The 27,951-nt window shown below is 43.1% G+C and overlaps 1 protein-coding gene across 1 annotated transcript; it reads right to left on the bottom strand.

The window, feature by feature from the left end:
- Positions 1-34: 34 nt before the first annotated feature.
- Positions 35-27,951, bottom strand: LOC128303268 (tetraspanin-9). The gene is made up of 6 exons (XM_053040163.1): positions 27,782-27,951; positions 4,362-4,576; positions 4,176-4,274; positions 2,522-2,650; positions 898-1,260; positions 35-833 (listed from the first exon to the last, which is right to left on the bottom strand). The coding sequence occupies exons 2-6, from the start codon at positions 4,425-4,427 to the stop codon at positions 681-683; spliced, it is 810 nt and encodes a 269-aa protein (XP_052896123.1). The 5' UTR covers positions 4,428-4,576; positions 27,782-27,951; the 3' UTR covers positions 35-680.

Below are 27,951 nucleotides of genomic sequence, written 5' to 3' on the forward strand. Positions count from 1 at the left end.
CAACACAACAAAACACGAAGATTTAGATTTTCCTTACGATATATCGTTATATTTTACTTTTCGTCACTTAAAAACACGTAACTTAACAAGAAGGGAAAGAAGAAAAAAAACAGTAATTCGAGCAATGAGATGTCGCTATTTAATGCGACAAAAGAGTTTAACGGAAAAAAGAGTAAATACGAAATACATTCTAACTCAATCGAAATTCGCCACAAAACGGATTTCACGTCTAACAATGGCTTGGGCGAAATGAATGAATCAATTGCTTACTACTGCATTTATGTGTAGTACTTCCATACTTCCACTATACCGGATGTAATTTAATTTACCCCATTCGTAAACGTGAAACGATACATCCATGGATGGGTGTAATTTCATCGATCTGACTTAACAGTAACAATTCAAGAGATTCCTGGTGGATGATGTGTAGCGGCTGTCGTAAGTAATAGTACTCGCGCTGTAATAAACGGGCTAGTTGTATGTTAACTTTGTCGTCGAAAGTGCACTTTGCCGTTCCGGGGTTTTATCCCTTCCCTGCGCTGTAGAATGAATGAGCGCGCACAACAATTCGGTGCGTGCGCGGGTCTGTGATGCAAAAGGTGTGCTAATGATGATGTTGTGCAGGCAGCATCATGCTGCGAATCGGGCCACTCTGCGAGAATACACGGGCGCGGAGTGGTCTACAAACGCATTCCTCGATATTTTTCGATCGATTTGCATAGACAGAAGGCCAAGAATATTGCCAACAATTGCGTCAAGCCTACCGCAATGGCAACGATGATGACCAGGTTCCGGTTGTACATGATCCAGTCGGTGAGTGCATTGTAGCATCCCTGAAGTAGAAGAATGAAAGCAATTACACCAACCGCAACGTACTCCAAAACTCTCGAGAATTACCTTCTTGAAGTAGCTGTTCGATTCGGTAGGAGAGAAGGGACAGTTTTTATCCTGTGGCTGGAAAAGGGCCGTTTGTACACAGCAGGCCGTCGGTATCAGCTTATCCCGCTTGCTTTCGTTCCACTTCTCCGACAGAGCAAAGTCCCGGTAGTCGTCAACACCGCAGCAGTGCAGCTCGGACATCATGTAGTTCCACATTAACGTCACCGCATCGGTTTGGTTGCGTTCGTTGCTTGTGTAGTAATTGGAGATCGTCGTCTGGAGGTAGTTTTTGGTTTCTGTCCGCGCCCGATCCTTGTACGCCGCGGCTAGTCCGAAGGCCGTCACTTCCGCTACTAGAATTACCAACAGAAATAGACCGTACTGCAAGGTGGATAGAAAAGATAGCATATTATTAGTGTCATTTTCTAAATATACGTATGAGGTTTTTAATAGAGTGCCCTAACAATTTTGAGACTTAACCATATTGCGTCATATAAGATTCAATCATCAATATCATAAATGGTCTCCTTCGTTTGACGCATGTATTAATTTTACAGATTGCATAACATCAAATGGTTACATGTTGGAAATTAATGAATTGCATGGTTTATATTAAATTATTCATGCCTAACAAACAACAACAACCAAAAAAAAACGAAAAAGACAACAATCTAACAATGTATTGGCTAAATAGTAGTGCCTGAAGAAAGCTGAAGAAGCTTAAAAACGACTCATCATTAGCGGATGCTGCCATTCCAGCCGTATCTTCTATCTACGAGACCGTTCATTTGCACATGACGTAAAGTAAACGTGCGTTCGGCGATGCATATAAAACAATCACAGAAAAAAAAACGAAACAAAATCGTCGACGAAGCGAACTAGCTTTCGTTTTCAACATCACAAAACCGTAACACATCCACATGGAGCGTTACTGGAACAAGGCAAGGGCGCTGGCAGGGCCCAGCCACTGCAAGAGAGCATCATTACCTAACATAAGTGGGTCGAATGGCTTAAGAAGAAGGAAAAAATTAAACGATTCAAGCAACTAACTACTCAATGGCCAATTGTAGCGTAATGTGTAGAAAAACGTGATGGGTAAAGGCTTAGCGTATGTTAAACGGAACCATTCATTAACGATGCTCACTAACACGATCGACTGCGATCATCTTTGGTGGCGTGTTTTTACAAGATAACAATTATTTTTTTGGACTATTTCTTATCTACTTTAGAGCACTTGAGTGTGATTGAGTAGGATAACAATTTTTAGTTTAATCGTTAAAGTTTATTAAAATTAATAACAAATGTATCTACACGAGGAACATGGTATTACAAAACTAATAACGTGTCAGCACTAAGGTTAAGTGCTCGCCGAATGGTGTGGGAAATAAATCAGCGATTGCGTTGTGTAATTTGAACATTGTTTACCGTGACAAATCCTTTTTCCTTACTCAAATGTACACATAAATCGTTTCGTTTAATGCTGCAAAAGTGTGATGTGCATACATTGCAAGCACCCCCCCAATTACTGTGAGCTTTAAAACGGATGCCCTTTTTAGGGTTGGTTGTGTGTAAACAGTTAGCTTGTGGTCGTCTCCGAAAAAAAAACTACGCCTCCTACACACACTGTCCAGTGTTTACCTACCGTTGTCAGAAGGCACTGGCTTTCCCGTATCGCTCCACAGTATCCGAGGAAGCTGAGGAAGAACATCACCGATCCGATTACAATCAGCAGATAAGCTAGCTGCTCTATCACTGCCGGTTGCGTGAAATGCTGTGGAAGAAAGTTAAGGAAGGTGATAAGACAAGCATTACTGTTAAAGCATTTACGACACTGTTACATGCTGCCCATAGATGTTTCATCCCACGTGCTTTTTGTTGTAAAGTGATCATCACAGTGATCCCCACCCTTTTCGGGTCCAACTGCTGGGTTGGAAGTATGGCATACGGACGTATCGCGTTTATTTAATTAACAAACAAAGTGTCACTTAATCGTACGCTGTTGTGCAGTTGTGTGTTGCAACAGCCCTGCAACATGAAGGTGTTGTTTGAACAAATTAAACCCACTCGACTGCATGCAGCACATGTGCGTATGAACGCGTGGACATTCAAGGTATCTTCGGCTAAGAATGGTGCATGAATAATTTGAAGAATTAACATGGAAAATCACGTGTAGCAATAAAATTACAGGCATCGACTCGCGTTGAGTTGAGCATTTAAGACGGCTGATTAGTATGTAAATAATAGGTACCAGAATTGAATGGAACTTTTGAATGGAAAATCATGAAGTAGGAAATGTTATCCACATTGAAAAAGCATAATATTTAGGTATAAATAAAGCGAAACACAAAAGCCAGTCACTTGCATGATATCCACCATGGCAGACTTTCTTTGTAAAGTATTGCAACATTGGAAGGAGTTCTAGACTTCCGTTTACGATAAAGAGGCTTTGAAGTACTATTTAAAAATTGATGGCTGGGTTTGAGACTGCCGTATGAGTACATAACCAAGTTGCTATCATAATCTGACTGACTGACTGACTGGTGGTTGTTACAAATGCATTAAAATATTCATCATGCGATTGTGTGCTCCAATGTCTTGACGGCGAATGGCACTAGACCACCTGCAGTAAAAATTGCATTTCTTAATGTCAACGACCTGGATCCTTGCGCTATCCATGCGGATGTCCATAGCTAGTTTAAACTGCATAATTTTGTGTTGTGTACAACAGAGATGTTGTAAAGTGTGTAGAATTATTTTAATTAGTTAAGTAATACAAATTGACACGCTGTATTGCTTCATCGCAACAGAAATGACAAATTGATTGGTAATAATTGTGGCAAACATACTAAATGCAAAATATGCTAAATAGTAAACCAATCTTTCCAGTGGTGTTGCTTGCGTTTACGTCCCACGTTTGTTGCAACGCTGCTAGTCGAAGACGCCAACACACACCGGATGCAAATTCGATTCAACAGAACCAGATGCCAGAGGGCATATGTGCTGCACCTCATGAATTGCATGCAATGATGCAACGTAGCGTAATCAATCACTCAACGCGTTTAAAAAGTATGGTATTCTTTGCAGTCATATATGGTGTCCACAAGGGCTAGTTAGCGTGCGGTGTCTGCTTCGAAGCACGGTGCATGCCTGGCGAGTGCAAATGATGCATTTAAATTAACGAATTATCACAAACGATGACGCCGCACCGATAGAACGCATCGGGGTTGTGTAATTGTGCATTCGGTACACGTTACTGGAACGTTCGTTAATCGTGAAAGGTGCTACGATTTACTCACCTCGAGCTGATCATTTTCGACCATCTTTAGCAGCGCTATGAACGACGTCTTATCTGTGGCCAGCCAGACGCCCACGCCCAGTACGATTGTGCCTAGGACCTAAAATAGAGTGGAGAATGGAAGGTGATAATAGCAAATTTATCCGCTCGTCTATAGCCTGATCAGGATCAAGCTATCCGTACTTACGAAGAACAGAAAATTGAACACGGACAGTAGCGTTTTCGCTATGCATGATTCACAGTCGCACCCCATGGTGAAAGAGATCGTCTGTTAACGGAATGTTGATGATTGCCGGTCAAAAGATCACGTCTTATGCTGTGATCGCAACGTTGCTGCGTTGTCGCTGCGTAGCGATGGCCGAGATATCGAAATTGTTGGGGCCTTCGACACCAGCAGATGACCTGAAACGTAGATAGAAGCGAGGAGGATTCGATTAGAATTTCATCTACTTGCCGAGAAGTCAGTGAACGCAAACGGGAAACCCGCTGCGTACGTATCTTAAACTGTTCTCAGAACTAACTCCATGTGTCTTGCACACATAAAGCAATCGTTTTTTGCGTCACTTTCAACCTGAGGCTTGTCCCAGCTAGTGTCGCATAATGCGTTAGATAGGTTAGAAAAAACGAACCGGCGTCCAGAATTAGAACAGGTTACAGGTTAACTGAGGAACATCATTTTCTCTCCAGCGCTCGTACCTAAGATAACATCACAGCGCTGGGCTGTTTGTTGAACCTTAATTTACAATCAACGTACTTTAGATCATCATGCGAGCAGCTCACAGTAATTACCGGTGGATCACTTTTTTTTTCTCTCTCTCTACACAAACGACATCCATTCCCATGGATGGTGGTACGCTTGGAGCGCGCACGGAATCGTCCCGTGCGAACGTCAAGCGAAGGAATCACCACAATTTCGACCGATGCTGTTTGTTGCTCGTTGTTTGAGAATTTAATCAAATCAAGCGGAAGAGCTGATTTGGGCAGGTCAAAGTCAGCAGAGAGCCGTGGTGATTGAACCACGTCCACGCGTTCGTACATGCGAGGCGGACCGACGTGCAACTTTGAAACAATTATTCCAGCGCTTAATTGGTTTAATTCTTCCCAGAATTGCTGATCGAGTTAATCTTTCTCGGCAGCGTTTTGTTTTTAGTTAGATCCGGCTGAACATTGTTTGGATCGTTATTTGCATCGAGTTTATTATCGTGATTATCTGTGATCGTGAGGTCTGTGACATTTCGACCTTTTCTTAACTTTTAATGTAAGATAGATCCTTGCCATTCATTCCTCAATAAGTTTTGTCAATTATTTATCATTTAATCGACCGATCGACCCAATATATTGTTAGTGTATTGAGCTAGTTACATTCAACTGATATTTTTAGCTGTGATTGCATCTTGAGCTCAGATCCATTCAATGTGTTTCATATACGTATCGGACGCTGAACAACGTCAGAGAAAGTCAATGCATCAGGCATTACGATTCGATGTAGTTCATAGCCGTACGGAAAAGCTGACCAATGGTACCATGGTCTTAACTTAGCAAAACCATTTCAAGCATCGCTACAGCTTAGCTGGATCTTTGATCGGATTACCATACTGCGGACCGAACACTCCAACCCTACGCGCTATTTCTCGATGCGTCGACGCGTATGGTCGATTTAAGTGGAAAAGTGGCATTGCTTAAGCCATTACCATCTCTCTCACCGGTCACTGCCGCTGGTGTTTTGCGTAACCACCCTCATCATCATCATCATCATCATCATCACACTCTGCCTTACTGTTCGTTTTGTTCTTCAACTTTATTCAACCGAGCAGCCACAATTTGCACAGAACGCACAAAACAACGCCTGACTCACTGCAACGCAGGAAACAAATAGTGAAAACAAAATGTAAAATATTACTGCACGATACACAAACAACAATGGAAATATGAACAGGAAAATTGTTCTTTTGATCAAGTGTGACAATTTTGATCGTGATCCCTTTTTTTTTTGTTGTTGTTCGGGGCGTAATTTTCCCATTAGCCCGTCGTCTCGACTTCCGACATCGGGTTATCGGGCTTCCGGGGGGCCACGCCGGTTTTTAAGCGGATGCAAACAGGGGCGTTCGCTTTACCCGTGGGCCGATCGATCATCGGCTGATTAACCACGTACCGTGACAGAGAGCGGGTACGATTCGCACCGCACACCAATGTCAATCGAGCGCCGGTATTGAAACGTGAATGGCCTTCCTAAGCCAAACATCGGAGAAAGTTGCCTCATAGCTACGAAGGCGATGATGATGATGCAACACTGTTTAGATAAAAATGCAAACACCTTGGCAATATTAAAGAAGAAGTTTAATTGTGTAATTAACGATTTTTTGTTGTTGCTATTTGCCATTAAGAGGATTTCCGTGTGATTTAGTTTGAATGCAAATAGGTGACGAGATAAATTGAATATTTATGTTTATATTAAACTATTGGATTTAATATTATTAATTTTATTACTTTATTTACAATATTTTTGCGTAAATTTCTAATTTCAAAGTTATGCAAAATGAACCGATTTTTAAAAATTATGAATTTCGAATTGATAATGGAATTTTTAATTTTGTTTGTTAAATTGGTCTACGAAATTGGAGGCTTCCAATGATTGGGCCTCTTCATCTAAAGCGTTTTATAGTAAAAATTATAATAAAAATACATAAAAGCTCAAGAAGCAGAGAATTAATATTCAAGTAGAGAATTAAGAATTTTAAGATATTACTGGTTCATAATTTTTAATATTAATGTTTAAAAGTCATTTATTTCGTTAAAGTAATAAGACTTATTAGAAAGGAGTAAAAAAATATCTATAAACCCATTTAATTGTTCTACACTCTATATCTTGTAAACATCTATAAACGTTTACATATAGGTGAATCTAATGTATATAAATAACATTGAATATGATCTTCAAATGAGGAAGCGATTTAACTAATGCATCTCACGGCCACTGCAAACAAATAGGGAAATATCGACATAAAACTGTACGTACTGGATTCAATTTCACTTTTTTCCAGACAATGACCTAATTGGCGGTAAATAAAGTACCTTACTCATCACTTCATTCAGTAGCCAAGTGGAACAAAGGCAATATCCAACCGTTCCCGGGCTGAAGCGTGCTAGAATAAAGTGCGATCGGTCCGGTTCTGGGCCGGCAATAAAACATTCACGCCGTAGTTGCGCTTTTCATTGGTGAATGGTGTGACATAGTTGTGGTGTTCTCATCCTGTACATGCAAGCGGTACGGTATCCGGGGAACGATACGATGCAAATGCGAGCCGACTTCCTGCTCCTCCACGATAAAGTAATGAAATCGACAGTCTTTCGACTGCTGATAGCATCGCGTTTGCAGGGTTGCGACACAATACGCGTCTAAGGGCGGATACTTCGATGAAGCCGCTGCATTTGCGTGCCTTTCCGTATTGGTGTCTGGTACGTGTAACGTACTATTAGAGTTGCATGTTTTGGATTCGGTCTGGACGTCGGTCAAACGTTGGATCATACCGGTTTGCATTCCGGCGCCATCGATTGTGTACACCTGGCGTACTGAAGTGACCTAAATGTCGACCGTGCGCTAATGCTGCCGGTAATGCTTTATGTTGTGGCGGTTGTTTTTGGAAAACATTTCACAGTATTAAAACGGTCCCTCAAAGCTGCGTGAGATTTTCCACCACAATAAGGTGATTACAACAAAAAGAGATATTTTTTGGATAAACATTCATCCATCAACACCATTAGTAGCTGAATTGCTATAGAAAATGATGAAAGATGATAGGATCCCTTCACTCTCTCGGACACTTGATCGTCACAAATTGATCTCTCGAGAGATTGATTACCTGCCAAGTAGCTTCATTCGGTGCTCTTGATCGCTTACTACGGTATCTCGGGTTGAACTCCCCAAGTGAGGCCCCCTGGTGATGATGCGGCCTGTAGGGTCATTTTCCCAGTGCCTTGATAAGCTCACTTAGCCAGTGATAGGCGCACCTATCGATTTCCCCGAAAGGAAATTCGAACGACAAGTGAACAAGCTGCATTACAGCGGCCTCCACATGCAGAGTTACCACGGCCCGGTAGAGGTTCGAGGTTTTTTTTTGCACATTTTTAGAAAGTACGCTGGACATAACAAAAGGCCCCGACAATGGTGGTAACGTGAGCGGTAATTTAAGACCTTTAAGCGATTCCGAGGTACGAGTGGAGTTGCGCATGTGGAGCCATCTTCAAAGTACTGCAGCAATTGGGTTTTGCCGGTGCCGGGATCTCTCCGTCTTGCCGGACACAATCGGTTTGGGTCGATTGAAGTGATCTTTTTTCCGCACTTCTGGAGGTGAAATGTGAAAGTCGTGAGCATTGAAGTACGAGCCTTTAAGTGGGGGAAGGGGGAGAAGCACGGACACCCAGGTGCAGGTGGGGTGGTATGCTAATTGTTTAAATCAATACCTTCGTACGCGTCGGAACGTTGGAAAACGGAAAATGAATGGGTCCGGCGTGGAAGAAATAGAAAATGCACAGCGGTGAGAGCTTTCCGTAGTGTCGCCTTGGACCATAATCGCGGCAGCACGGTGAGTCGCGTATGAAAGTTGAACTCTAAATTCGATGTCTGAAGTTTGAGTAACCAAATTCCAAACGATAACAACATGCACGCATACTGGATGTTTCATCATAGCACCCATGGTGGCTACCGTGATGAGCACTGTGTTTGTGGGTAGCATACGAGTGTTTTTGGAATGGTGCATAGGCCTACTACGTCAAGAAAATAAAACGCTTAATCATGGCCAGACATCGATGAAATTTTGTTGTACAACATCCTTCAGTTGCCTGGGCGTCGGTAGACATTTAATTGACAAACCGTAATAAATATGCATGACGCCGCAGCGCATGATCCGTTGGAACTGATACAGGCAGCAACATTACTATGCTGCGTGCGTTCCCATGCGGATGATAGGCAAGTAAAATTGTTACTTTCTACAGCTAATCTATGCCTCTTTCATTCTAGGTGACAAGGAACAGAAAACATGGCCATTGTTTTCGACTCTCAGGAAGTTTGCGCCATGGAAGCGCCAACACCCTTATTTTCTTAGACAGAAAATAAATTTCTGCACTGGTGGAAATAAGTATAATGGTAGGAGTATTTTTCTGGTTGAATATTGAATTGATTGAATTTGACATGATTACTTCGAAGCAAAATGCATCACAATCAAAAATTACCCATTTTTTGTTTCATTATTTAACTTTGTGTGATGATACTCTTGTAGCTTCAATTTCCGAGGCATAAACCCTCAATTAAAAATGATTTTATCTAGCTTAACCAACCGTTTACTAAAAGTTGCCGAATGCCTTTTCATCTTTGGCGACTTATTGGAGATTGAAGCCTATTAATACTTACACTATCTTGATCATGTTCGACGGTTTGGTTCCTGTCTGTTTTGCCTTTAGTTTCTTTAACTTAATTTAAACATTTAAACAACAGCGACAAACATTAAAAATTAGTATTGTATTTATTTCCACTAGTGTGCCATACTATAAATAGTTTTCCTAAAAGACAATATTGTGATTTCTTGTTAATGAAAGAATGTTTTTGTATGCATTAATTGTGTTGAAGCGTTCAATAGCAGTTTTGGGCCAATAATATGTTTGTAATGGTTTCCTCTGGATAAATTACTTGCAATGATCTTCATGTTTTTCTTTTTTTTTATTCTACTTTGATTAATTCTAAGCATGTTTTATTTTTTCTTCGTGTTTGGATTTTCTTTACCCTTTTTTTACCCTAGGAAATAGAACAAAAAGGTTAAAAGAAAAGACGAAAATTCAAATGAACAGGTAGAATCGCATCGCTGTAAAATTATCAAAGACGAGAGGTTGATGAGTATTTTTTTGAATGAAACAACTCTTCGCAATATAACTGTTTCTCCACCCCCTGTAAAGTCCGCCAGAACGAAAGCCAGCCAGTGAATAGTCATTTCAGGATCCGTTACAGTCAATGGGTGGTGGCTAGGGAGGGAACTCCGATTGTTGTCGATACACTCCACTTGACAGTGAGTCCATAATAATACGGTCAGCGCATGGTGGACATAAAACTGGACCGAACCAACGAATAAAACATTCCATCAAAATCAATCCCCAACCGATCACGACACCGGCTGGGCAACCCTGAACACGATCACGACGCGTAACGCGTAAGGTGTGGTTCACGATGGACCTTTATGCTACGACGCGTGACCACGAACCCGTTAGCGATCAACAAACGTCAGTGCGGCTACAAAGTTTGGGTACAATCACGCGCAGCTACTACGCGATACCGCAGATACTGCCCGTGTGACATGAACTTGAATCGATGCCATAACAATCTGGCGATCTTCATCCACAGCTTTGTTTTCGGTTGATGAGAAATTCACACAGCCCGGACAAAGTGTCTCCAACCCTCTTTTACACAATTCCGGCTACCATTTTGCTACCAACGTTTTGCTTGTGTCAAAATGATCGGTACGAGAATTTCTCTGATCGTCCGGTCCGGAAAATGATCGGAAGTAAAAAACAAAAGCGAGGCAACAAATTACTTTCCTCACACCTATTCCGATTGACCTCGGTGCTGTGAACTTTTCGTTCGTTTTCTAACTGTGCCTAAAACCATTTACGCCACCATCAGCACCGGCAAAGACATTTTGTTTTCGGGGGCTTGCGCACTTGGCGTACCGGCAGAGTGAATGGAGTAATCTGCGCGAAATAAAATAAAATAACAACAACCCAAGTATGATCATTTTCCCTTCCTTTTATTGCCGCACCATAATGAGCGAACGATGTGACGGGTTGTGAGATTACTTTTACCCGAACGCCGAAGACTCGTCCGATTGTTTGGACTTTAGCAGTTGTGGTGGTGGAAAGGAAAGTGAGCAAACTTTTCATATAAAAGCATTTCATATTTACATTCAACCTTTTGACCGGGTTGTTACCATGCGACTTTATGATCCTCTGCGGTTCGTTTATGCTATGAGTTTTACTGCCAACATTACGCAAAACGTAAACTAAAAAACTTAAACAGATTTGTTTAACATGATACTCTGATTGGCAAGTTGTGGTAAAAGTGTAGTATGACTTTGCTTACTTTAACAGGTGCAGGTTATAGCTCGCAAGAACGCTCTACCTTACCAACTAGCCAATCTTAAACGAAACCTAGCCTTGAATATGTTTATGAATTATGCATTGAATGGATGGAGGATGGTACGGGGCCAAAGGTCCCACCGTATGTGTAGACACAAACGGCGGACGGTGGACGGTGCAGCTCTTTCTTCATACAAAGATTTCCCTTTCTACAGCAAGCTATCGCACAGTAAGCGAAATAAAAACAAACCCTACCAATTCTCTCATGCGTGAAGGATAGGTCACTTGGCTGGTGCGCTCCCGTGCGCTTTGCGCGTCTGAACCTAGTCCGCAACACTCACACATGCCGGCGCGAAACAACTTGGGCGCTGCGATAGGCGCGAAAACTTCATGCCGAGAAACAATAGCACATCTTAATTGCACATCCACCAATCCCACCCACACGCTGGTAGAATGGCTATATTAACCAATCTGCATGCATTATTGCATGCGTTCTTGAAACTATCCCATCGATACAATGTGAAAGGGTGCCCCCGGTCTATACGTTGGTTGAAACAGTTGAAGTTGTGCAAATGGTTGGTTGGTTTGGAAATTGGCATTGCAGCTCGCGCAAACTATTCGTCTGAGTGAAAAGTGTTTGTGCTGTAAAGCGTCACAAATTTTTTTGATATTTAAAGCAAGATGCTTAAGAAGAGATTACATTAAGGGAAATTAATAATAATTATTACAATATTGTGATGTATTCGTATGTGGTAGGCGGCGCTGTCATTGTAATATCATGTGCTTGCATTGAACTATGCCTACTTAGATTGTGGTGTCTTCTAAGGATGTTGAAATGTCATGTGGTGATAGCCGCTTGCGTTGTTCTGTCATCCGAAAACCCTGTAAGCCGCGATTTCAGGGGATTTTGTCAGAAAATTAGGATTTAGACAGTTCAGACTTGCTTGAACACAACGACTAGACCTCAACGACTCTTCGTATTTGAGTAAACTAATTTCTAGCTTTTCCATGCAACTTCTCGACTTCACTCGCATTGCGATCCACACCAATGAAAGCTTTCGCTTAACGGTCAAAAGCTCCCCAAACTGTCCGATTACTCCTTTCCAAGTCGTGTCAGAAGTATTACAGACCATCTGGTCTCATAATTTCTGACAAAAGCATACTTTACTGAAGTCAAATCTTTTGAGGTGCTTCAAGTTTGTTTTTATGTTGCTAGAAAGGATTTGTTTCACGATTTTGGGAAGTTCTTCACGAATTTTCGAAGCTCTTCCTTTTCGTTTGAAGATTTCCTTATAAATTGTTTGCTTGTTTTACAACAAAATTTTTGATCAGAAAAAAAATAATATCAGTCTCTCACTGATATTGTACTTGAGTTCATTTGATATTGAGACAATCGAGAAATTCTCATTTGTACATTGAGAATTCTCGTTTTGTCACAAGCATGAGCTAACTCTTGAAGTTTTAATTTCGTAATTTCCATGTTTGGACATTCCTGAGGCCTTGAGATTAAATTCTTTGTTTCACTTTTTCCAACATGCTTCTCGTGTTGCCATTTGCGCTGTAGGGAATTAGGTGAGAACGGGGTGTAAATCACAAATAACTCAAGTTCTAGCAATTATACATTAACACCGGAAATGAATAGTATCTACGCAGTATTTTAAACTTTGCGGTACAACACAACAAAAAAAAACGCTGAATTCGTTCGTGTCTTTTATGCTTTCGTATGGTCAACCGAGCGTGGCCAGAAATTCTTCCGCCTCCGAAAAGCTTATAAATCACACGGATGCCTTTCCGCCACCGCTACTGATGAATGGGGCAGAACTAACCAAAAAAAAAAGAATACAAAAAGAGGCACTTGGCAAACCACAACACGATGTGTCTCCTGCAACTCGTTGCCCAGTCTTCCTAGATAAGTAGTGCGATAAAACAGGAAATGTTCCGTGTGACAGGCATGGGACTAGCAGCAGCAGTCGCAGCAGCAGTCAATGTTGCCCGCTAGGAAAGTGCACTACACTCTCCAGGGTTTTACTTTCTCTTTTATGTCTTGCTAGGCTTGCATGTTCCCGGCTCACGTTCAAGGTGTTAGATGAAAGCAAGGCTGGCCGATTGGAAAGGGAACTAAACCTGCACCTGGTCGCGGTGGTGGAAACGGAATGGAATGTTCCCAACCGCAAGCTCCGATTGCATAGCCAGCGAACGCTTGCTGGGATTTGCCAACCATATTTATTCGGTTGCTTCCGTCAAATCCATCTCGGGGTCTGGTCCAATAATCTAACAGCATCCTGTTAAAGGCCCGCTAAAGAAGTGAAATGAAAGTGTAAGGCAATCTACACGCAAAGGTATCGTTTTTTTTTGACACGTGCTTCGTTTGATAACAATGAAAAACCCTTTCGTTTCGTACAAAAAGCGCAAAACAAACGTCACGTGGACTGTCTTTAAAAATGAATTAAAAACAACCGTTCACTTTATTTCGTGTGGTACACAATGTCAACATATGGTAATGATGCCGGCAGGCTAGACGTTAATGGTCCCGCCGTTTTCTACTGCATGCTACCGAGCGGACCGTCAATCAGCACACGGACAGAACGGACAGGCGACATAAACGAAAGTCGCCCGATACCCGATGGATGGTACCACCAATGGTCCCTTTTACCAATAAGAAGTTACCCTATCGGCAACAACCTACGGTGGACTGTGAAACACCCATAACGGTCACACATAATGGGGTGAAAGTGGTCGGGAACGGTGGCGCGGACCTAATGCGGCTGATGCGTCCTCCATTTGCTGCAGAAATGCATCCACATCTAATGCACCGTTCCCGGGTTTGTTTGTTGCGGTTTTTGCGGTGCGTTATCTTATTTGAATAAGCAAACCACATTTGATCGAAGCAAACCCCGCCGTAGTTGATCTTTCGAATCGATTGTTTTTTGTCTTCCCATTGTTGATGGCCTGTCAGCACAATGTTGCATGTTCGCTGGTGATCGAGGTTTAATGAATTGGCATACAGGGAAGACCTGAGTACTTTCACGTGGGCATTTCGAATCGTATTGTACTGCTAACGATTGTGAAAATGTTTTCTCTTATGTTTACATTTGTTTTGCGAAATAGGATGAAAAGAAAATGAGGGAGATCGTACTCGAGAACTCCTACAGGAACGACTCCTCCTCCTCCTTTAATACAATAGCTATAACATGCAAATATGAAACCTTCAAGGTTGAATTCTTCGTGCAAGAATTGATTCAACTGCACCCTTGTTTAGCAAGCTCTGGATTGGACGCGAATTACCTGGCCAGTTCCCGTCTAACGCGAGTAACTTCGTACATACCTATACGTACCGGCCAAGCCTAAACATAAATGCTTCTCGTCTACATCAAACGAACCAAGGTCAGTCGAAATGTCACCTCACTAGCATCAGTGCAAACTCTAGTCCGGCTAGTTGACGGCATCTACCCAAACTGAACGGAACGGGTTTGTTGGGACCTGTTCTGCCGGTCAGCGGACGCATGGATGTCGCTTTTTGTGTGTACCGAACTAACAAAACCGGACAGTAGCGCTCGTCCTCCTGTGTGTGGCAGAATGGCAGCTCATGAGGAATTCCCACCCAACGGTGCAGGCAAAGTGCATTCGATGGTTCGTGCGTTGCCGATTCTTATCACACTATCACGGGCGGAATGGCGATGCGTCAAGGTTGGGACACACGCGCTTCTGCAGCTACGTTACGCAACACGGCAGCGAGACAATCGCCCCTAAAGCGCAAGTGAAACTATTGTGCGTGAAACCTCATCACAATTCTGCAACGCATTGGCAAAGCTTCGTTTTGCCCGACACATACACCTTGTGTCTCCCCGCTGGGTGGCTTACGTAAAAAGCTGAACGATTTGTAAAGCGGTTGGCGCATTTTCATCCCATTCATGCCGCGGAACAGCCGATTCGGTTGACCGTAAAAACTTCCCCTAAGAAGAACAGCTCAAAATGGAAGCACTATTGATGGACCCCCCCCCCCCCCCCAAAAGGGGCGGATAGTTGACGATGGAGATGATAACGACCCGTCACTTGTCTAATGGCAATCGGGGACAGGAAATCTGTGTCATGAGATCACAGAAACGATCGGTGACATTGAGCGATCGTACGGATCGTACACCAAAAATAGGCACTCATCGAGATGGATTGAAACCGAAGCGGGAAAAAGACTTGGAAAAGCTTGCTGCAACAAAGCCAAATTTAATAAATTCGAACAAAGCTTACATAAGCATAATAGTGGTGGTAACCGTATTATTGTGTTTACAACCGGCAATAGAAACAGTAAATTAAAAAGTCTGATACATTGTCTTTACATTCGTGATATTAATAAGCAATACATAAAAATGTATTCCATCATGTAATTGTTTAAAAATGGAGTAAATATGAGATATATCGGGATATTAGGAAGTATTTTCTATACTGCATAGTTCACAGGTACAGTTCACTTCAAAACTATACGATCATCAATGTTTTTATGAATTTTTATATATAAAAAATTATGATCGAAATGCAAATTCTAAATATTCTACATGAATATGGGATATGGGATATGGGAGATAAGTTTATGGCACATATTATTTAACAAATCATACATTTTGATAAACTTATATATTTTTGGATATATTTTGGTACCTAGTACTATAAATTTAGTTGTACTTCCTTAATAAATTTCAGACGATGAACTATAATTTGAAGAAAAAACTGAGGTTTACGGAAGAGACGATTAGCAGAAATGATTAGAAATAAACGAAACTTTACAAAATATTGAGAGGAAATAGAAAAAAACGATCAATATTTAATATTCATTTTATTCTATTCGATTCTATTTGAATGTCGTTAAAAATACGGAAACAAGTGTTACAGGCTTCTTCACATCCGCAAATAGTTGTAGAATGTCTGAACAAATATATCAGGGTAGTATTATAGTTTTGTAACGGACTGTATAATTAATATGAGAGCAAAATATAGTTGTAGCGGAAGAATATTCGTGTAATCATAAATATTAATAACACCGTACTTTTTACACTAATTCTACCACCGGTTGGATATACAGTGGAGCGCCGATTAACCGTGCTCATCAGGATCGACGGTTGCCGGATAATCGAATAACATGAATAATAGGCACATATCCTATTTATGATAATATTAGCATATAATGTGTCATTGGTAGGGCTTTTTTAGAACATAATTTACTTTCCTCGCGTTTTACTGCTGCAACAGAACAGAACTCCACTGTATATGAATTAAGAACATCGTACAGTTTCACTAAGTTTCCTGCTCACATCTGTATTTCTTCGGCGTATTCCATAATACCTACAGTTATTTTTGTAGTTTTATCTCGGTTGGTCTTAGCTACTCTAGTGCAATTGCCCATTTTTACAAATTTTTGATGATCTTTTTAGCTTTGTGTTGGCATCCAAGGTGGATGACATTATATCAATCTTAAAAAAAAACACAAATAAGTTATATAAATCCTAACTATAAAAACTGATAAACAATAATCTGCGATTGAATGAAATCAACAAAAAAGGAACGAATCGAAGACACCAAACTGGTCCAAATCCTTCATAACCCCCATTAACACAATATTATTTTTAATAATAATAACAATAATAATAGAACAAAAATACGTGATCGATTCATGCAGCGGGGTGGATTACTTAGCAAGGTAAATACCAGGAAGTGTGTCCATCACCGAAAAGGCTGCACAACACCGGATGTATAACTTCCGCAGACCGGACACAAGTGTGCTCACTTCTGCACGGGCGTAGACCGGCGGTCTGAATGCCAACTTTCGGACCGTTGTTTCCAGTCTACGACCTTGCATTTTTGTTTCGCAATTTCGCTCCATTCGTTCCACTTTGCCATTTGCTGGTCAGCTTTAAATGATGATGTTGTGGACATGCTGACCGACGCGCAACACTGTCATCTGGGTCGCTCGTGTCGCGCGACAGTCCTTTGATGACAGGTGTCAGCTGTCCCACGTGCAACGGGATAAGGGCGCACCCATTTTGGATGTCATCCTGCAGGCCAGGACGTTGGCACCAAAAAGGGGACTTCATCTCAAGCTGCCGACAAGAGGAGACGTGCGTGGTGTGTTCGTTTGCGTGTGCGCGAGAAGTTTATGTTTTTAATGTATGTTTTAAGTTCTGCAATTACTGCAGCAACAAATGGCTCAGCAACAGCAGCAAATGGCCCAGCAACAGCAGTTTATGGCGCAACTTTTAAAACAGCAGCAAATCTCATCACAGCAGATTCCGCAGCATCAGGCAGTGACCAGCAATTCGGAACCGATATGGAGCGCGCTAGCTAACCAAATTACGGAATTTCGATTCGAACCTGATACTGGTGTTACGTTCGAGGCTTGGTTCTCCCGCTTCGAGGGTTTGCTTACCAAGGATGCCTCCCAACTCGATGAAGCTGCCAGAGTTCGATTGCTGTTGCGTAAGTTGGGTCCTACAGAGCATGAAAGATTAATCAATTTCATTTTGCCTAGCTCTCCATCAAATTTCACATTCGATGCCATCGTGGACAAATTGAAGCAGCTATTCGGCAAAGCGGAGTCACTTCTCAGCAAGCGCTTCAAGTGCGTGAACATCACGAAGTTACGCACGGAGGATATGCTGGCCTTCGCTTGTAGAGTAAACCGAGCATGCGTCGAATTCGAACTCGGGAAAATGACGGAGGACCAGCTGAAATGTTTAGTGTTCGTGTGTGGACTCCGAGAAGAACAAGATGCCGACAGTCGCACTCGTCTTTTAGCTCGCATCGAGGACAAGAAAGACATCACTTTGGATCAGTTGTCTGCCGAATGCAAGCGGTTGGAGACCATAAGAAAGCAAGGGGCAATGATCACAGACCCTACTGAAAGGGTCTTAATAGTGAAAAAGGGGGATCATCATCGTCAACTGCAAAAGTCACATCATCAGCCGTCTCAACAACCTTTTAAATTCCGCGCGTATGGAAGAAGCACACAGCAGAAACGAAACATAAATACAGCATCATCAGACAAACCTAAGAATCCCTGCTGGCTGTGCGGTGCGCTACACTGGATGAAAGATTGCACGTTTACACAACACAAGTGTCGCGACTGTGGTCGTATTGGACACCGTGAAGGATGCTGTAACACAGCCAATCGTCGTCGTTACAACAAAAACTCTGTCTACAATCGGGTTGTAACAGTAAACGTGTGCCGTATCCAAGAAAAGCGAAGGTATGTCAACGTTTTAATCAACGGCTTGACTGCAAAGCTACAGCTTGACACCGGTTCTGACATTACCATCATACATCAGAATCTATGGCATCGTCTGGGAAAGCCACGGTTAAGTAGCCCAACAGTTCAAGCAAGATCAGCTGCAGGAAATACACTCCAACTAAAGGGCGAATTTAAAGCAGATATTAGAATCGGCAACAAATCTCATCAGGCGACAATCCGTGTCATCAGTTCCGATCTTCTTTTGCTGGGAGTCGACCTGGTGGACCTTTTTGATCTGGGTGCAATACCAATGGACACCTTTTGCAGCCAGGTCTCTACTGCATCTGTTGCCGAAGGCCTGGAACGGAAGTTTCCTACCGTTTTTAGTGGAGCAGGACTGTGTTCAAAAGCCTGCATCAAGCTTCAACTGAAACCAGATGCTCGGCCGGTTTTTCGTCCAAAAAGGCCGGTCGCTTACGCGATGCTGGAGTCAGTCGACCAGGAAATAGACCGATTGGAACGGATGAACATAATTTCACCAGTGGATTATTCGGAGTGGGCAGCTCCTATAGTGATCGTTCGTAAGAGCAGTGGTGATATTCGTATATGTGGAGATTACTCAACAGGGTTGAACGCTGCCCTTCTTCCTTACGAATATCCGCTTCCACTGCCGGATGACATATTCGCTAAAATGGCTAATTGTAAGGTATTTAGCAAGATTGACCTGTCGGATGCTTTTTTACAGGTGGAAATTGATCCTCAGTTTCGTTCGTTGCTCACCATAAACACTCACAGAGGATTATACCATTACAATCGGCTGCCACCTGGTGTAAAGATTGCACCTGCTGCCTTTCAACAGCTGATAGATACGATGCTCGCTGGACTGCGTGGTTCATTTGGCTACATGGACGACGTAGTTGTAGGCGGCAAAACGGAGCAAGAACACGATGAAAACCTTGAAAACCTGCTGCGTCGTATTCAAGAGTATGGATTCACCGTTCGGGCAGAAAAGTGTGCTTTTCGGACGCATCGCATTGAATATTTGGGCTTCATCATCGATCGAGAAGGTCTCCGTCCTAATCCTGCCAAAATAGCAGCTATAAAGAACTTGCCAACACCAACGAACGTTGGCGAGGTCCGTTCGTTTCTGGGAGCTATTAATTATTATGGCAAGTTCCTCCCAAGAATGCGCGACCTTCGATACCCACTGGATAAGCTACTGATGAATAACAACGACTTTGTCTGGACGCACGAGTGTGAGAACGCGTTTAAAAACTTCAAATCACTGCTTGCTTCTCCCTTGCTTCTCACACATTACGACCCGAATGCAGAAATCATCGTTTCCGCGGATGCATCATCTGTTGGCATTGGAGCCACCATAAGTCACAGATTCGCAGACGGCTCGGTAAAAGTGGTTCAGCATGCATCAAGAGCTTTGACAAAGGCTGAGAAAGGATATAGTCAAATCGATCGCGAGGGACTGGCTATCGTGTTTGCTGTAAAGAAATTTCATAAAATGCTCTTTGGACGTCAGTTTCGTCTCCAAACTGATCATCGTCCGCTATTAAGAATATTCGGCTCTAAAAAGGGAATACCAGTTTACACTGCAAATAGGCTGCAACGATTCGCGCTGACATTACAGCTATACGATTTTGATATTGAGTATATTCCCACGGAGAAATTCGGAAACGCCGATATTCTATCACGTCTAATTAAGCAGCACGCCAAGCCAGATGAGGACTACGTTATTGCTTGTATCAATTTAGAGAACGACATAAGAGCATTGGTAATAAATGCATTGGCTGAGTTTCCTATATCCTGCAGAGATGTCGAACAAGAAACCAAAAAGGATACGACACTGAAGAAAGTGCTTCGCTACGTAAGAGAACGATGGCCCCCGGACAGCTCCTTTAACGGTGAACTCGCTCGTTTTCACTCGAGGCAGGAGAGTTTGTCAGAGGTCGAAGGATGCATCTTGTTCGGGGAGAGAGTGGTGATACCAAAAAGTCTACAGCAGCGATGTCTTATGCAGCTTCACCTCGGGCATCCTGGTATGCAAAGAATGAAAGCTTTAGCCCGAAGTCACGTCTACTGGCCACTCATCGATGAAGACATCAAGGACATCGTTTTATCCTGTCGGGCATGCCAAGCAGCAGCTAAGTCACCACCGCACTCAGTGCCAGTGTCATGGCCCAACGCCTCAGCACCATGGCAACGTATACACATAGATTATGCTGGGCCCATCAATGGAGAATACTTCCTTCTGATTGTCGACGCATTTTCCAAGTGGCCGGAAATTGTAAAAACGTCGAACATTACCTCAGCTGCTACTATAATGATCTTAAGGTCGATCTTCGCACGTTTCGGGTTGCCAATTACACTTGTGAGTGATAACGGTACGCAGTTCAAGAGCGCTGAGTTTGCAGAGTTTTGTTTACGAAACGGAATTGAACATAAAACTATTCCACCCTTTCATCCTCAGTCAAACGGCCAGGCTGAGCGATTTGTTGATACTTTCAAAAGAGCTCTTAAAAAGATATCATTTAACATCTCATCAACACAGCAAGCGTTAGATATATTTCTGCAAACATATCGATCAACGCCCAATGCACAACTGCAAAACCACGGTACACCAGCTTCCGTCATGTTTGGGAGAAACATTCGTACGTGTCTTGAGCTATTGCACCCGATTAAGAGACCCAAAATAAACATCAAGAATGAACAGGCGAGGGAGTTCACACCAGGGCGTCTCGTGTACGCTAAAGTATACAACGGGAACAAGTGGAGTTGGATTTCCGGGGTTATTGTTGAACGCCGAGGCAATGTGCTCTACAAAGTAAGAACTCCTGAACGTGGAATTATAACATCCCACATCAACCAGCTGCGAAGACGTGTGGATAACAAGCAAACGAGACAACATCAGGCCGCTACTACACCAACATTTAGCACCCTCATGGATGCTTGGAGTTTGTTGGAACCATTGGGGGAAGAGCCGAGCAGTGCAGAGCAGCTCACAGCGCCGTTATCCTCTACGTTATCCTCTCCCACATACCTGCCTGCTTCACCGATCGCTCCGAACGAAACTCCGTCGTCACCAAAGTTTTTAAACAACAAAGATTCTCATTTTAGCTCAAATTTACCACCAGAACCAAGGACATCGGCACCGTCTTGCCTTCACCCTCTGCAGCCCCAAGCGGTACATCCACCTCGCCGCTCTTCTCGGATTAGAAGAGTTCCGCGACGGTTTCTTCCGTACCAGCTAGCCTAAAAGGGGGAGATGTTGTGGACATGCTGACCGACGCGCAACACTGTCATCTGGGTCGCTCGTGTCGCGCGACAGTCCTTTGATGACAGGTGTCAGCTGTCCCACGTGCAACGGGATAAGGGCGCACCCATTTTGGATGTCATCCTGCAGGCCAGGACGTTGGCACCAAAAAGGGGACTTCATCTCAAGCTGCCGACAAGAGGAGACGTGCGTGGTGTGTTCGTTTGCGTGTGCGCGAGAAGTTTATGTTTTTAATGTATGTTTTAATATAGTGTTTTATTATGTTATTTGTGTTCAATGTTTTATGGATATTATAAGTGTTTTCTTTATGTAATATCACTAAACTTCCCTACCGCGAACACAAAAGATGATTAACTCAAAACGCCCTATAACCACAGCCAGCGATCGATTTGCCCCGGGAAGACGGGGGGAGGAAACCATTTCGGGCGTTTGAATCTCTCGTTGTGTTGCGCGTTTGGAACCGAGCAGGGATTCGGGTCGTTCAACCTGCACGTTTTTCGGGACGCGGCGCCCAGGGTTTTATGTTTTATGTTTACCTTACCCGGATACGACGGTCCGTCTGCGAAGGAACCACAATCGCATGACACAGGCGAGTGTGCGGACGGTGGGGTTTCCATCCCGGTTTCCTCTTTTTTTCCCCCTCATTTCCCACTGGTGCCGATTCTGGTGCAGCAAAACCCCGATGTAGCCGTGTGCTATTTTTAATTCTCATGTTACACGCGCTCGCGTCTCAAAGTAGATCTTGGGGCTAGGGAACATTTGATTACGGGAAGGCGTCCATTGAAGGAGAAAAGAATACGAGAATATGTAGCAAAAACCACCCGTCGATTGATTCTTATGATCACGCGCCTTGTATAGTGGCGGGTGTCTTTTTATGATTGAAACATCGAAGAACTAACAACTTCATTCTTGTTATAAATATAGCAACGACGCAGAGTGAAGCAAAAAGTTACATAAATGTTGTAGAATAGCGGAAAAAGCATAAAATTTTTCGTAAGAAAAAAACACGAACATAAAAGAAAAGTCTACGACCTGCCAGAAGAGTTAAATGACCGGCCACAGTATGAATATGCAATCTTCAGAATCACTCATAGCCCATTGGGGGTTTTGCGTTATGAAATGTCCAGAAAATTATTCAGCTAATCAAGATAGAAGCAAACATAAAAAAAAAGCACGACTGACGAAACTGCACGGCCAAGCACAATTTAGTAATGATCCGTACATTATATTTTCCACACTATTATGCAAATGCATTCCCCCTTCCCATTGGGGCTTCGGTCTATGTCGTGTGTGGCCACTGGATTTCCGCACCCGACTTGCACTAGGGTAGGCCCACAAAAGGGTTAGTCAGTGATTTTTTTGTTAGTTCTGCAGACTCATAAGCAAGTGATTTTTTTCCTTTCTTTCTGAACTATCGAGCATCAATCTACAAACTATGCTACGCTCCCTTCAACCCCCGGGGTGGCTTGATTCGTATTCGCACCACTTCCTGCCCATCAGCCGGGTTCGCCTATCGCGTTCATCTTTTCGGTTGTTTCAGCGAAGCAGAAGATGCTATAAATTCACCGGGCTTTACACCGGCCATTCGATCCGCGTTATCCGTGTGGCCATTGTTTGTTGTCTCTGGCCTGAGATCGATTGTAAAAAGACAGCGCCAGATACGTGCGGCGGCGACCGGCTGCTATGCTGTATTTCTCCGATGTTGTATGATCTTGTTGCCTTTGCCCGACACGAACCGCCGGTACAGCATAAAAATAGGCACCCAGAGACACTCCGCATGGGGAGTGGAACCGCAGTACTTACGCGCAGTGTCGCTACTTGCGCTGAGAATTACCTAAATCGAGGGTCACCAGTGTGTCGTTTGGTGTAAGGCCTCATTTCACATTGTGGTTTTGATTGTCTTTGAAGCAGGAGAAGACAAGTAATAAAAAAAAACCCAAATCTTCACACACAACAAAACAACAGCACATATGTTTGGGGAGCTGCTTTTGTCTTGTTATTGCTTTTCCCATCTCTTGGCGCTGCTTTCATTCCTTTCACTCGCGACCGTACACGCATACGAACGGCCGTATTTGTCGGGCCGTTTGGCTGTTTTACTCACACACCAAACACACGGACGACACTTCGTCACTTCCTTCCACCGTGGGCCATGTGTCTCGCGGATGCGGTCAGCATAATTATGCTCCACGGGGTACTGCAACAACAACAACAACAACGTTCAGCAAACCCAGCAATGACCATCGGTCGGTTGCATTTAATGTCTGTGTGTGTGTTTTTTTTTATTTCCTTCTTCTTCTTCTTTCCCCTTCGCTCTTCGCAAGTGGTGGTGGCGTTGGACGAGACCTCTTACCTTGATGGCGTCGCCTGAGAAGCAGCACCACACCGAATGGGGTTGGAAATCGCCCAAGAGTCACACACAACTTTGCCGCTTCGGAAATTGCCCGAAACAAGGTCCCTCTCGCCCGGTTTTGGAGCGAAGGGAAAAATAAACATCATCAGCACCAAGAAAAGGGAGAACCGCCATCGCGCGCTGGTGGCAGTGGGAAGCGTTTATAGCGAGAGGTCAAGCGAGAAGCTCAAGAATGGCCATACCCCCAAGAACAGGGGTAGTTCGTAATGGAAAACAGCGGAAATCGTTCATTGTTTCCGCATGAAGTGTGGGGGAGTTGGAAAAATCGTTCTTTCTTCTTTTTTATAGCAGTTCGGGGCGAAAAACCCACACACCCGAAGAACGCGTGATCGTGATCTTACGCCTTTCCCGGTCAGATAAAAAACGATGTACTTTAATCTGCGATTTCATTCACAGCAGCGGAATATTCTGACCATCATGGACATGCTTGATGACCACCCGATTCTGTTCTATTTTCTTCATTTCTCTGTGCTTCTCATCTACAGCCTGCGCTTGTTTATCGATGGCAATTTGCTCTAGTGATCGAGCCGACAGTTGTTTAGGCGGATGGTTTAATCATCATCATCTAGCACACGTGGCGTCAATGAACGTGACAGAGAGAGGGAGCAAGAGAGAGTTACATTTCCCATCGTTTGTCGTACTCTTTACATGTAGTTGGAGTAATGTATATGAGTAAGTACACCATTATGAGACGGAGAGCTCGATGGTACAGTGGTAATGGCGCCGGTCTTTCACACAAGCGGTACTGCATCGAATCCCATCTTAAGCTACGTATTACATTGAAGTTTAGAAAACCCGCGATAATGGTATGTCAAGATCTCTGAGGCACCACGTCTACATAGAAGAAGCGATCCTCTGAAGTATTGGAATTGGTTTGTGTGGATTTGGTTTTAGTTCTTCATTCTCCAAGAAATGAAACTAATCAAAAGCTGCAATCAAATCACAAAAATGTCTTCAAGATAATGTATTCATAAATTTCTAATACCTGCTCGTTTATTTTGGCAGATTCCACCCTAACAGTTAACCTCCCAACTTAAGCGATCTTGGACCCAAATGTTGCTCTAGTTAATCTTGTAATATACAAGACATGCATGGTTTTACTGATTGACTAAAGTACTCTCAGCATCACTTTCGATAGCGTAAATGCAGCATTCCTTACAGACGCTTCAACACGTGTTCTCTGTTTCGGTTGAGTTGGCCAACGCAACTGGAGCAATGAGAGCAACAAACCTCAAACAAGCGCTGTGTGCAATTTGTTTGTATCGACCCAGCTGAACGATTGTCGCGTGTGTGTTTCGATGGTTGTACGATCGACATGACAACACTGCACAACCCCCGCCGGGGGGGGCTCGGGTTAGTTGCTGCAGCTTAGCCCACTGTTATGCTAATGCTTTGTGAGCTGTTCGCTGTCGTTTAAAATTTAGTTAACGACCAAAGCGGCTAAGAGGCTACAGGATTGGGCAAGTACAGTTGCTCTCAGTTTCAGCCAAACCCGAAGGCTAATGGAGGAAAATCGTAATGACTGCTGTGTCCAGCAGACTGGAGGCTCTAGGACGGTTAAGCTCTCACATTGCGCCATTGTTGATACTTTGTGGAAGGTGCATGAACTAAGCATTTAAGCTAACAAAACTGAGTTTTGTTTGCATCAGTGCATTAATGTTTTGTGGCCAAGAAGAAATGGGAGAATTCCGAAGCGTTCCCTACATGCAAAGACAGGAAGGTTGTTTTGTTTGCTTCCTTTCCTTGAAGTAATCCAGGCCAAGAATGATGTTACTGAATATTGGCACTGTAAGTCTTCTCCCCTTGTGGATGGAACGCAGGGAATCATATTTCATTGCACGCCAGCAAATTGACACGTCTGTGAACTGGATCTCTTTCTATTGCTATTCTCCACGGAACTCGTTTAGCAAAACCGCAAAGAGGGTGAAAACGTAACCAGATGTATGGTTGCTATTGGTTAGTTCAACAATGTCAACCCTAATGTGCTGTACTGTGCTGTACAAAAAAACTGATCCAGAAATTAATATCACAACACGTTGAAAAAAAACGGGTCAGCCCTCTTTAGCCAGGTTGCATAATACGCGTGCAGACATTTCAGCTCAGACCACCTGCATTTTAATGCAACCGGTTGGTGTCCTTTGTGCACAGCAGGGTTTTGGAACGAAACCGGCTCGCAAATTTCGGTACGAGCTTGTATTGCACAATCAAACACGCTGTGGAACCTTGCTGAAATGCACTTCTTAAAGGAAATGTGCTCCAATTTGCTGTGCCCAGCTTTACCCTGCAAGAAATCTTTCGTCCCCCTGAACCGGGCTGCTGGTGATCCGCGATCGAAGCGTTAAACTGCAGCGCCACATATTGCACACCGACTCTACCGAGCAACTCGCGAAAGTTGCTGCCGTAAACTTGTGCAGTGCCCGGCGATCCTGGAACTGGAACGATTTTGGGTTTCGTTTTACTGCAAGAAAAACAAAACCAGAATCCAGATTGTCTGACAGTCACCGACACAGACGCTCCGTGACCAGCGCGTTGTCTCACGTTTCTTTTGTGGGATACATTTTCATCCTTTCTAATGTTTCGTAGCAAAAACAAAAAGAAAACGAGTTTTACGAGACGACGTTGTTCCAGAAACCGATAAAAAAATTGTTTGTGTTTTTGTTTCGTATGCTTATATTTTTTTTTATCTTCGTTTAGATGCGCCGACCCTTCAAGACGACAGGGAACAGGTAGATTCGAAAGAACACACATCGAAGATCGTTACCGGATGTAGGCATGATTAGATCATTTCCTCACATAATTCCAATAAACGGGCAATCGAGTTGAATTTTTCATCCACATCATTTAGAATTCAGAACGAATGACTTCACGACTCCACAACAAGACCGGTTTAGATTCAAATCTCGACTGCACTTTGGGGCTTTTGGATGATGGGAGTTTTGATTACCAGTCGGACGAGTCAAAGTTTTCATGAAGATCTCTTCAAGTAAGTGAGGTGTTGATGTCACCTTCCGTAAGGTACAAATGATTAGAAATGCATATTCTCCATAGATGTACAATGGCGCATGGAAGCTATCTCGCTCATAGCTTGAAGCCTATCGAACGACACATATTGTCACACGACCTTAGTGATCGTACTATTTGATCAGTTGGAATAGTACGGGGGGAGAATAACGACTGTCGAGCAATTCAAGAATAGATTACCGAATGATTTAATCTACCTAACTGCATAATTGTCGAACTGGAGATGTGTAAAACTGTAGCCCAAATGGTGGGAATTAATTTAAAATTTCAAACAGTTCCAAATCTATCTTCCGAAAGGCTCCAATAAACATGATGTCATCGTAAGCGATCCGTTGATACGTGTTAGTTTTTTTGTTGTTTTGGTACCGTCCGTTCTTTCGGTGAAACATGGGACACACACAATTTGAAAGCCATCTGCGACAAACGGCCGCATCGTATCAATTGACATGCATGTTTTGAGCACATTTTCGTACCGGGAATATTGCTGGAATACAGTATGTATTAGAAACTCCTTTTTGCTCCATAAGTAATTTGTTCATATTGGCTAAAACGTACCTTGTGAAGCTGGTGCCTGAAATAGGTCACTGTTTCTTGTGTTGCACCAAGAACCGAACGGCTTATCCGTTGGAGAGCTAATAGTCTTTACCAGCAGTTGAGTGATTCGTACTTTCTCTGCATTCCTCGGCGTGGTTTAATTCTGAAATTGGGAGCTGAAATTCAACGAC

Source organism: Anopheles moucheti, chromosome 3 (assembly GCF_943734755.1).
Source record: "Anopheles moucheti chromosome 3, idAnoMoucSN_F20_07, whole genome shotgun sequence".
Lineage (NCBI taxonomy): Eukaryota > Metazoa > Arthropoda > Insecta > Diptera > Culicidae > Anopheles > Anopheles moucheti.

What these genes read in the sequence shown, in the direction of transcription:
- LOC128303268 (XM_053040163.1), bottom strand. Translation starts at nt 4,427, where the DNA reads ATGGGGTGCGACTGTGAATCATGCATAGCGAAAACGCTACTGTCCGTG. An exon ending in GCCAGTGCCTTCTGACAACG is followed by an intron (nt 1,261 to 2,521) that starts GTAGGTAAACAC and finishes TCCACCTTGCAG; the next exon opens with TACGGTCTATTTCTGTTGGT. An exon ending in CGAACAGCTACTTCAAGAAG is followed by an intron (nt 834 to 897) that starts GTAATTCTCGAG and finishes CTTCTACTTCAG; the next exon opens with GGATGCTACAATGCACTCAC.